Genomic DNA, 11985 nt, shown 5'->3' on the forward strand with positions numbered 1-11985 from the left:
ACTCGTTCGTGTCTAGAACAAGTCATATAAGTATAATTATAAAAATAATTGTGGTTTTAAGAGGCAGGAATTTGTTCGAGATAGGTATACATAAATTGAAAGATGAAAAATTTGTATTTGTTATATTTTTTTTCAATACAATTATAATTACGTGACCACCATTGTATTATACGTTGTATTTAACGAATTTAAATGTTCTTAATGCTTAATGGTAATAAATTGTTAATAAGTTGTTTTCAACTTATAGATACCGTGGTACTATTTCAAGGATAAATGTTCGTATCTCAAATGGTTGTAAAAGTACATTTATCACACCTTCTTTAATTTCAACAGGATGAGAAAAGTGTTCTTCTCTTTGGAGAACATCGTTTGTTTCGGATTCCCATTTTAAACGATTCATATCGTCGATCCATTGATTACCACCTAATGTAGTCTCCTTGATGGATACAATCGTGAAAGTTGTAAATAGATCCTGTTGTAACAGACCGATAATAGATATGAATAAATTGACCACACTGACAATACGAGTATACTAATATATAAGTGACACTATATCGTGTCCGATCGAATAATATGCACAGGGTGTGTAAAATTTGTAAATTTGTAAATACCTGAATATTAACTTCCACAGGCTTCGATAATCTGGCAGTTTCACCTAATTCGAAAATGTGTTCCAACCTCAGTAAAACAGAGCCGTTTTTCCATGGTTCCAAAGTTAAGATCTGAACATTTTGTGGTAATGATTTAGCAAGACCTGTACCCTAGAAACAAAAGATATTTTAATATTGTTAATGACTTTTGATTTATCCTATATAATTTTTAACTCTGCATTCGTCGCATACTGATATAGAATGATACTTACTTGGGAGTTAGGTGCATGCGGTGTGGGTGCTGAAGAATTCTTTTCAATAGATTGAATAAAGGACCACGGACGAAGCAATAGTTGACGCGCCAGAGTTTTCTCTTTTACTGCAAGTTCATCTAGATTTTGTATGCTACCTCCGATAATGTAATGGGAACCTCTGACTACCAAACCTTCGCCAAATGCAGATTCATTGAGAGCTTCCCCTACACCGAACGCGTCGTCTCTTAAAAGTCTTCTATGAATCTATGACATATCCACATGCAAATGCATAAATGTTTATTAGTTTACATAACACGTATATGTAACGTAGCACGTCTGTCTACGTTTTCAACGTACAACGACGTTTGAATTTTGTATTTGCATAGAATAACGCTATAACATTCTACGGACAATAATTTATTAGCATTCTCTTGTTTTAAAATATGAAGTAATTAATATTACCATCATTTCGATTTCTCCATCCCTCATACTAGTTCCACCTTCTGCTCGATCTGTTAGTAAGCTAAGTTTGAGAAGCTTCTCATCGTCTTTCAAGGAAATTTTCGAGGTAATGGGGTAATAGTTGCCAGATACTGGCTCTTCTAGTTCCAGATTCCACGTTGGCCGGTAATCTCTCTTCCGTTTCAACATTTCGCGACCATTACTGTCGGTATAAAATTCTCCGGAAGAATTTAAGTTACTGTAATATCTCGTCACTACCTCTTTGCCGATCTTATCCCTAAAATCGTATTCCATTGTTATTACCTATTTTTGAAATTAAAAAAGCTTACGCTAGATAATATTTATCTAGCCGAATTCGATATGCCGAATATTTTTCAGTATCTCTTCGCACATTTACGATTTACTTACTTAACAGGTATTGGTCCAATGAGCCAGTCAAATTCAACGTATTCCATTGCACTATAAACTCGGATTACCTGACATATCCAATCAGTGATACACTGATGAATTTCTTCCACTAATGCACCTATAAGGAAAACGAATCTGATTTGTCAATCATATTTCAGTCTTCCAACGCATTCCAAAGCATCATTACCTGTGTGTACTTCGTAAGAAGCAAATTTCATGAAATTTCTAGCGGATGCGTTCTTTGGTCTGAATATGTATGCGCCCGAAGATCTATTTTTAAATTCCTCGTTATTTCCCTCCATTGCTTCGTAATAATGGAACGATTGAGTCAGTTCCATATCTTTTTGTTTTTTCCACTCTACCACAACATGACCGTACTCATCGACGGATACGTTATAAAACTAAAAAAAATATTTACCATCTTATAATCATTTCTATTAGAACGAATCAAATGGTTTCAAATGCAACGTGTTCTCTTGATTAATCAACGAATGGAATTCCCTTGAAAATTATTAACGCAACTTCGATATACATCGAGAGGCAAGAACATTCATATAGTGCTATTACTTAGCGAATGAGTTATAGTCAGCGTTACAGGGACTTCTCTTTTCGACAGATAACTGTCTGCAATTTACCGAGCGTGGATAATATAGGCTTCGATCAAAATCTGTATAATCTGTACAATTACATATATTTGAATATATTTGACAATATAGAAAATATTTTATTTCTACAATAAATCAATTCTATAAATTCTTTCGTCTCCCATTGTACCAGAATACCGGTGATAATGAAACGATTGATAAACGTGAAGATGAATTTTGAGCCTTGATGCGCTAATACGTCGTTCGTTGCAAATGAGTTAAATATCAGTCTCGTAAATTCTCATAAATTAATACCTCGTTACCAATAGAGTTTGCTGTGGCCACTTGTGGACTTATATTTTCTGAACTTCTTTTGACCGTGTAAGTCTTGTAGCCCAAAGGTGGTAACGATGCAAAGAATACGAGCTCGTGCGTTGAAGTACTTTTTCTTCCCGGTATATCACGTACGAAATTAGGGATAGGAACTATTTGCGAAGCAAGTTCTCTTCCATCTTGAAAGAAAATTAAACATTGTGTAATATTTAATTTCGAATTTTCATTGCAACAATTTAAAATCATAAATATTACGTTTAACGTTTTTGTTAACTGCAGGTAACCCAATTTTAGCGTTCTTTATTTATCAAAAATTAACGAATACGTATATATCGAATCTTTTAATCTTCTGTAGCCGAAATATTACTGGTTTACGAGAAACTAAACGCGTGACTGTATTAAAATAACGATATAATAATAATAGCGTGTGATAATATCGTTGCAAGCAAATAAAATAGTATATTACAGATGCAGTATGAAAGTTAATTTGTATCTCTCTTTGTGAAAAAATTTTTGATACGCAATGTAGATACCCCGCAGCAATTATATAACTTAGCAATTCCTTGAGACGCTGCATGTGAAATTACTGACACGCAGCCAATAATTTGACTATTGCGCGATTATCAAAGATCGAAGATAATCATTAGAAGATTTGGAAAAATTCGTACTTGAAAAAAACTATTTGAAGATGATAATATCGCCGTGCTTACAACTCTTAGATAGTTGATCGATTGATAGTTTTGATAGTGTTCATTTGGAATATGTTGTAATGAGTCGACCGCCAATATTAAAGTCATAATAATCAATTAATCGGTAGTAACGGATTATCAATTACTAAGTTTTCACTTTCAATTCCTAATCTCTGCTCTTGAGATAATCAAATCAATGAAGAAGTTCCTAATACAAAACGATTTATGAGAAAGTTTTAGATAATTCTTCATCTAGCAATCATTCTAGTAATAGTTTTATGTTTGTAAACTCTGTGGGTCAGAAAATATACAGAACTTTCCGGCGAACCTGATATTATAAAATGCGTACCTGTAAGATCAATGACATGGTATGTGCCATTCTGAACGGGAACACGGATCGGTGATAACACTTTCTGGCTCAAGGGATTGTAAATTGCTAGGACAAAGTCTTTGTCTTCTGTGTACAAGCACGTACTAATATTCAATTGCATGCACGTGTGCATTTGTTCTGGTGCAAAATTTGAATTTCCGCTTGATCTCCATTTTCTGTGGAACGAACAATCATAGAAAAAAGATACTTAATTATTTTATTTAATTATACATAATATGAGTATGAATGAATTCAATCCGGGCTATGCATACAGATGTGTGATTATCGACCAGCATTATCAAGAAAACGCTTAACCCGAGAAACGATGGATATCGTACTCACGTAAGTAATAATCCAAAAAGCAATGAAAAATCGTTAAAAGAGACGCATTACCTTATGGCGTCAGCAGCAATGTTCGTTCCTTGTTGCATACCATCGTACAATATACGTGCGTAATCATAGGCAACTAGTTGTTTTTCCGTTCCAGTAATGGCATCATGATGTTGCATTACACCCATAGCTTCTCTAAAATGTTCCAATTGCTTCTCGTAGCCCTCCAAGCTTGTCAATACGGATAACTGTTTGGATATCTGGAATCGAAATATAATATTTTTTAGATTCCATTTCTTCCTAAGCGAAGCTTCCAAACACAATTTCGTTATTCTCGATTTTTCATTTTGCTACGAGTCATAGAATCTGCTTGAGTTTACCTGTACCACGAATTTAGGTTCACAGCGAACGTAAATAAAATTCACGAACCTTAGATCTTGCATGAATATTTGGTAGAAAGTTAATGTGGGTTCGTTCTCTATTCAACGCTGTTCTATCACGGAAATCGCACAAAATAAATTAGTAGGATAAGACAGTGAAAACAAAAATTGATATCGATTTAAAGGGAAGTAACGAACGAGTGGGTTCTACGATCAGAGTCGTCGAGATCTTGAAAATGTCGTGGTTTCGCAAGGTCATTCTACGTACTCGTATAGTAAGATTTGGTAGTCTCGAATGTGTGCGAAGGTATTACTGCAGATTCTTTGAGACGATCGCAATTTTTACCTGCAACAGATTGTTTCCCATTCTTTCGAAGAATTTGATCGCCGGTCTGGAGGAGAAGTAGCCGGTCCAATATGAATGCGGATCACTCGCGTAAGGGAAGAAGTCATCGCTTTTCGTCGACCACTGAAGTTTTGCATCGTTTACTGCTTTCAAATAACACGATGGCGTCGAATAAAATATATTCACTTCGGATCCTTTTTCTTCTTTTACGTATCTACGAAATACGAAACGGCAAAAGTAGTGGAATATTGCAAATATTGAGAGTATTAAAATGATTTGGTTGTCGTAACTGTCGTTACAAGTGTTTACTTAACTCTGGTCTCGATAATGTTATCCACATTTGTAAAGAAAAATAATAAGATCAATAAAATATCTCGTTTAAAAGTATCGTAAATCGTAATTTCTATCACGTGTATCAGGATGTTCCATAAATATTACGCGAAATCATATTAATTTCAAAGTTTAATTTTTTAAGGTACTTAAGTGAGAAAGATGCTAATGTAGCACGCAATGTTCAAATTAGTTTGAAATATTAGGAAATACCGTTTTTGTTACACGTTAAATCAATTTCGTTAAATTTTTGTTAAAAAGAATTATTTCATTATTTCTATATTATTTCATCAAATTTCTCTAATCAATCCTTCGAAACGACGTACATAACTCGTGAGTATGTACATGAAATATGTACGTAAAAAAAGTTGGCATAAACTTATGTTGAAAAATTTGTATCAGTTCTTTTGGCAATTATAACAAATGTTCGAAATTTCTTCCTTCTGCAGGCAAATTCTTTCGAATATTCCAGCTATTGTAGAAATACGTAGCAGTAAATAAATTTGTGTCTGTTTGCGATTCTGTACGAGTCTTAAGAACAACTCTACCGGAAATCTTTCAGCTCTTATAATTCTTCGACATAGTATTCTCCGACATAAGTTTATATTATCTTCTTTTACCTATTTCACCTCATTAATATGTAGTATATGTTTTCTGCCGATCTATTTGGACACCCTGTATATAAATACATTATAACAGAATATTTTCAAAGCAAGCGTCGAACGTTATCGATTATATTTTACCTGATCAACCTATCCAAATTAGTGAACCACATTTCAGCGTGTTGATAATTAAAATCTTCGCCCATCGTAAAGATAACGTTATTAGTGTTGTAGGACATTGCTTGGAGATGCGCGTAACGCACTAATTGTTCAACCTGTTAATATCGCAATGTACTTTACTTACCAACATAATACATTAAAAATGATTAGGATTATAAGACCTTCCCTATCCTTTTCCTTCTATACTCTTTGTGTACGCGAAACGAAAATAATAGTTTAAAGCTACCTTATTAGTTTGTCCATATTAGCGAAGTACATCTCCGCTTGCTGATAAGTGAAATCTCCGCCCATGGTTAATATGACGTTATTTGTACGATATACTTCAGCTTGGTGAGCCACGTATTGCAAAAATATATCGATCTGTTTTACAAGAGACACTGATATCAGTCAAAAACGAGTCAATGCTTTTCGTTCGAAATACGATCGAAAAGTAACGACCTCGGATCGAACGATAACACGCTATTAAAATATGCCTTAAGGACGTTGACGGAACAAGCAATTCGCTAAAATTACAACTTTAGCGTTGTTGTTAGCAACAAGAAACGTATGTATATTAAAAGTCTAAAGTTTATTTTCACAGAGTTAGTAGAAAGGAAGGAAGTACAAGGTCGATGTACGTACGTGTTTTCTGGATTTTCGAATCATTTCTTGTAAATTGTTCTTTTAAATGAGAAAAAATAATCTTCTTAAATCGTTCATCGTTGATTATTTGCATTTCTAAACAGGCAAAGTGACCTTTACAGTGCACATGACGTTATAAACGTTATAAAAATTTGTACAACTTCCTGTATGGTATTTTTAAGCTACTTGGTGCGACAGCAATCTCAAATACGTTTTCTATAAGCAGAAATCCACTCTCATTCGCACATACTTCTGAATAATATGAAAGAGATATTTGATGTGGCCTACAATCAGGGGCCATAAGAAATGACAATAAATATCATAGGCTTATCGATAATTAGTAGATAAATAATACAGGCTTTTGCAAGCAAGCTGCGTTATTTTATAGCAACGAAGGTAATTGTCTTAGAAACTATAAAAGCTATAGAATGGAAGCTATAGAATAGAAAAAAACCTAAGCCCAACCTAACCCCAATTCCTTGCATACCACGATATTAATAGGAAGCATGCGAATAATAAACTTAACGAAACGCATAAATGGATTAATTTTTACTTTGAACTCGACTTTAAGCGTTAGTTTACAAAGAATGATTCGAAAATGAGTTATAAATCCTGGATTCCCAATCTTCGGGTCGCGACTTCCAAAGACGTTCCTCGCTTTGAAGATTTTCTGCACTTGTCAATTACAATATGGTTGGTCAAGTTGTTAAATATATTTTTAACGCGTTCTTTAACCTACTAGAAATGCTTTTCTGCGTCAATCCGAGTGGATGAGGTTACAGGTTATTTAAATGGCTAAAAGAGGAAGTCGCGACTCGGAGAAGGTTGAAAAACACCGCTACAAATGACACGTACCCTCTCTTTGACGTTGTAATCCGGACTATCAGGATCATCGATTATTGGTTCGTCGTTGCACAAAATATCGTAACAAAAACCAGGTGGTGGAGAATACGTGTTGTACAACGCAACCGTGAACAAGTTTGCACGAGCTCCTGTAACAACGCGTAAGCGTTGAATTTATGTCTTCGAGCGACTATCACACGTGTTATCGCTAAAAGTATGTTTCCTAAATTTTAAATTGACGTTCCAGTCATTACCTAGATTTGGACTTCCTTCCCAAATGAATTCCATCGTCTTGTTCTTGAGTCGTTTGATCTTGTCTTGATAATCGAGACGACCGAAGAACATCCCATCGAATCCCAATTGGGCGAACAAAGATGCTTGTTCTCTGGAATGGCCGAAAGGATCTATCTGCCATCCTATACGTGGCGTGGCACATGTTCCAAAGGTATCGTTAAGACGTCTAGACAGGTTAGAAAAATTGGAGAACTTAAAAACGATAGCAATCGAGCCGAATAACGTAACAAAGGGTGCACTTGCCGGAAAGGCACTTTGTCTTGTCGTTAATTTCGTGGGACTTGTTTAACTTGTTCGTTTCGTTTGTACATATAAACTACGAGAAGAGGAATAAAAATTAACGCTCGGACTCTGAGTCAAGTTACCTGAAACCCCAAGTATATTGATCGACAAGGGAATGATAGTGAGTGACTGCCTCGTCGTTCATGCTCCATCCACCACCGATAATCTCTAATCTGCCTTGATTGATTAAACTTCGCACATCTTCTTTCACCTTGTCGTTTTGATGCAACCACCATTTCCACAAGAAAGAAGTCTCCACATAAATAAACCTGATAAAATAAGTACATACGAGATTTTATCAATAATTGACGAATAATTTATGTAGTAATTAATTGTCGTTCAACAAATTAACGTAGTAAAACTGTGGTAATTACTTTCTTTCAGGATTAGCCAGCAACGCTTGAATAACGCTGTCTAGAATATACTGTACTCCTGCCTTCTGAATTCTTGATCTACCTTTGTTTAAGAAAAATAAACAAAAAGATAACATTCGATGGCTCGCTTAATAAATACCCTATAACGATAATTAATCGTAACGCGATGGTTTTTTTTACAATTTGTCCTGAAGGACATTTGGTAAAGTGTTATATCTTATTGGTGAAAAAAAAAAAATAAAAAATAAAAATAAATATCGCATGTGGGTGGCTACCCCCAGCGGGGTGCCAGCTTTGTTTTTTCTAAGTTATATCTTTAATGCAACGCGATGGTGCGCTGATCTTTTTCAAAGTACTTACTTCCAAAGTAATACTGGTCGACTGTTTTCAACCAACCAACGTCGTCATGAGTATGAGCAACCAGATGAATATTTAATTTATTTGGATCTGCCACAGGACACGCCTGTAACGAACACGAATCTGAATTATGTTATACCGTTGTATCTTATTCTTTGAACGATATCTCAATGTAATAATAATAATCTTATGCAACTATAGAAAGCTTACTACTGCCTCTCCTTTCCATCTAGAGATATGTCACGATAAAATACGTTCCGAAGTATCAAATCCTTAATGAAAATCTTTAATAAGATACAAGTAATTAAAGATTAAATATAGCGTGCTTATCGAACGTCCTAAGTATATTTTTTCTGACAACGTGTTTAATGAATAGCTTTCAAAGTGTTTGCATAATTTGATAAAGTACTTGCACATATCATATTAGATAAAGAATATTTTATTTTAGTGATTTCAATTGGAAAATTAAACTTCGATAAGACTACTATCATCGATCAATGGAAATATTCAATTTAGATAAAACATTTTGCAAAATCATTTTTTACCAATTAATCAAAACCAATCGAATTTTTTCGAATAAGTAGTATAAAAATATTCAGAAAATTCTCTTTCTCCATTCGTAAAACTAAAACTAACAACAATCTGATATTTTGTTTTCACATAATTAGATTACCGAACAGAGCATATAACATATTAAAAGATATAGCACACGCCTACAGAGTTTCAGTTTTCAGCCAAATATTAATACAATATCCTGTCATACATATAAATAACCACTACATTATCGTAATATCTATGGATTTCGGATTTATTTCTACCGAGAATATTGGACACCTCTTTGCAATATGTTTCTTCTTCGTCGGATTTTAATATCAATCCCTGTTTCGATTTTTATGATTCTAAATTGTTTCACATTTTCAGCTTTTACGTTTCGATAAGTGTACGTAATTGTAACACGAAACAGAGTGTACGATGTCTTGCGTACCTTACATTACGCATATACCTAACTTTACCTGTAATTCGAATGGGTTACTATACAAAGTGGGATACCGAACGAAATTCATTCAAGTTGAAAGATGCCAAGCTTACAAATTACTATATATAAATTAATGAACATAATAGTCAAAATAAAGTGACGTTTATTCGACGTTGATATACGGTGTATCCCACGAATTCTATACATCTGGTAATAATGGTTTCTTGACAAGTGAGTTCGTAGAAGAAATAGAGATCAATTTTTTTTTTTTTTTTTTTTTTTATGAACGAAGGTGCGTTTATCCCGAAATTGACCGTTTCTGAGATAGTTGATTTTGTTCATCCTATTACCTTCGTCATGAAACGCGTTGGAAAATGTACATAGTACGGTCTTCTAATATTTCAAACATAAATAAAAGATACAAAAAGCAAACAATAACGCTATTCCATTCCTTCTATTCGTTTCTAAGATTCTTTTATTAAAACTTCACGCTGTTCGATTCTTATACGAAGGAATACACTGTACCTGTTAAACTGCTCGAGGGGCAGTTTGTTATTTATTCTTACACTGGGAACGATAGTTATTTTTTAAGCTGATCGTAAACACAAAGTACGAGATAGTAACGTGACAGTTCGTTGCGATCGGTTTCTTGAAACGTAACAACCGCTTTAAATTAAAAACTGTACAATTTCATAGACGTTACGTTCCCATAGGAAAATTTATAATTATTTCTTCAAATACGATAATAACTTACATATAACATAATCTAACAGGATTCTTAAATATTCTTGTATGACACGTGCAGAATTATTTTATCGCGGTTATGTACGTTCCTGAAACTCGAACGAGTCCGCTCTCCGGTTAATTGGTATTCTTTATGTGGTAATATACTGTAGACATGATGTTATACGCATAGTTAATCATAATATTGCAGGAAGAACGTGTAACGAGTGGTTAAGGTATTTGTACGTTTCTCTAGATTCAACCGATGCTTTTAATATAAATTCGAGATAGTGTAAGATAAAATTTCTCTCAACGTTCGAAAAGAAAGACTGAGAAACCGAATAGACCATTGTTCTATCGGCTCGAAGAGAACTTGAAATAAAGAATTCGTTTCGTGTGTACCTCGTAACCGCAGGTTTCGGTAACTGTTCTCGGAATCCTAGCTGCATCGCCGTGGATGCACAATAACAAGAGCGAGATCAGTGGTAGCAAAAATTCGGACCACGACATAATCGACACGCCGCTGGATGCTTGCAGTCAGAACTAATGAAATAATCGTCCTCTCTTCTTCTATTTATATCGTTTCTCTACGCTGCCGTTACTGCGATTGCGTCAAACATACGAGATACAGTCTGCTACTGCCGATCGTTCGCCGGCTTCTACACACATATAAAACAACGAAAATATCCAACGAGTCTCAGCTTTTCCAGCTACTATCTGTGTTACGTTTACGTAGCAATAAATAAATGATGCAGGAGCGCAATACAGTTCTATATCAATGTAATATAAAATAAACTTTGTTCACAGTTGGATCGATTCACGGAATGAAAGATCCGTTCAAGTGCTATTTCTATATGCTTTATTACGTTAAGAAAGTACAATGTAATCGTTTATTGTAATAGAAATGTTGCAAGGCAACTTGTTGCTAGTGTTTAACACGTATTGAAAGAAGAAATCTCTTTTACCATTCAAGCGTACAAATACCGTAAGTACTTGTTTGATTCGCACAATGAGTTGCTTGTCTAGTGCATGAGTGTACCACGAGTGGTGCTACGAGTGCATAAATATCGAAGTACGCGTAATTTTAGATTGAAAAGAACATTTCCAAGTTGTGGTTTCTAGAATTTTCTTTTCGGTTATCCATAAATTATTTTCCTGTAATCGCGTAACCTCTTAAACGATACTTTTCACTATATCCGTAAATATAACGCGGCATATTTAGTATCCGTTGTTGGATATTTTAGTTCTACGTTGTCTTATCCCCATAAAGGAATACTATATAGCTACTATGAAAAAAGTGAAGTACAAATAATCTATTATGTAAAACTCGCGGATGCTTCAAGTGTTTACTAGCTAAACAACTAGATAAACAGAATATTTTCGTTCTCGATTAAGATCGATATCTTGATATGTGTTTCGCGTCTTCGTTTGAAAATTATAGATTCGCATCGCGCATACATATCATATCGTGTTTCGTTATCTAACAATATTTAATGTAATAACGATCAACAGGCCTAATCTACGAGGATAAAGATAAACATAAATATAATATATAATAAAGTGTCCCGCACTACAATATATTATTTCGAGTTTTAATATTGAATATCACGGATTTGTCAACCTTTAGTAGCTTACTCCTTTTTGCAAATTTAATTAA

At 34.4% G+C, this 11985-nt stretch overlaps 1 protein-coding gene across 3 annotated transcripts; it reads right to left on the reverse strand.

Moving 5' to 3' along the window:
• Positions 1 to 95: 95 nt before the first annotated feature.
• On the reverse strand, positions 96 to 10897 carry LOC132909872 (lysosomal alpha-mannosidase). Of its 3 annotated transcripts, none has more exons than XM_060965033.1 (17): positions 10731 to 10897; positions 8629 to 8735; positions 8273 to 8350; positions 7982 to 8167; positions 7577 to 7782; positions 7335 to 7471; positions 5820 to 5953; positions 4747 to 4960; positions 4084 to 4280; positions 3670 to 3866; positions 2614 to 2810; positions 1902 to 2115; positions 1715 to 1832; positions 1307 to 1583; positions 863 to 1108; positions 612 to 761; positions 96 to 472 (listed from the first exon to the last, which is right to left on the reverse strand). In XM_060965033.1, exons 1-17 carry the CDS (start codon positions 10836 to 10838, stop codon positions 242 to 244), a joined length of 2997 nt encoding a protein of 998 aa, XP_060821016.1. In that variant the 5' UTR covers positions 10839 to 10897; the 3' UTR covers positions 96 to 241. The 3 variants fall into 3 exon arrangements, with proteins under 3 accessions (XP_060821016.1, XP_060821017.1, XP_060821018.1); XM_060965034.1 differs by lacking the exon at positions 5820 to 5953 and adding an exon at positions 6085 to 6218; XM_060965035.1 differs by lacking the exons at positions 8273 to 8350; positions 10731 to 10897 and having other exon boundaries at positions 8633 to 8737.
• Positions 10898 to 11985: the final 1088 nt, after the last annotated feature.

The sequence above is a fragment of the Bombus pascuorum genome, chromosome 8 (genome assembly GCF_905332965.1).
Source record: "Bombus pascuorum chromosome 8, iyBomPasc1.1, whole genome shotgun sequence".
Lineage (NCBI taxonomy): Eukaryota > Metazoa > Arthropoda > Insecta > Hymenoptera > Apidae > Bombus > Bombus pascuorum.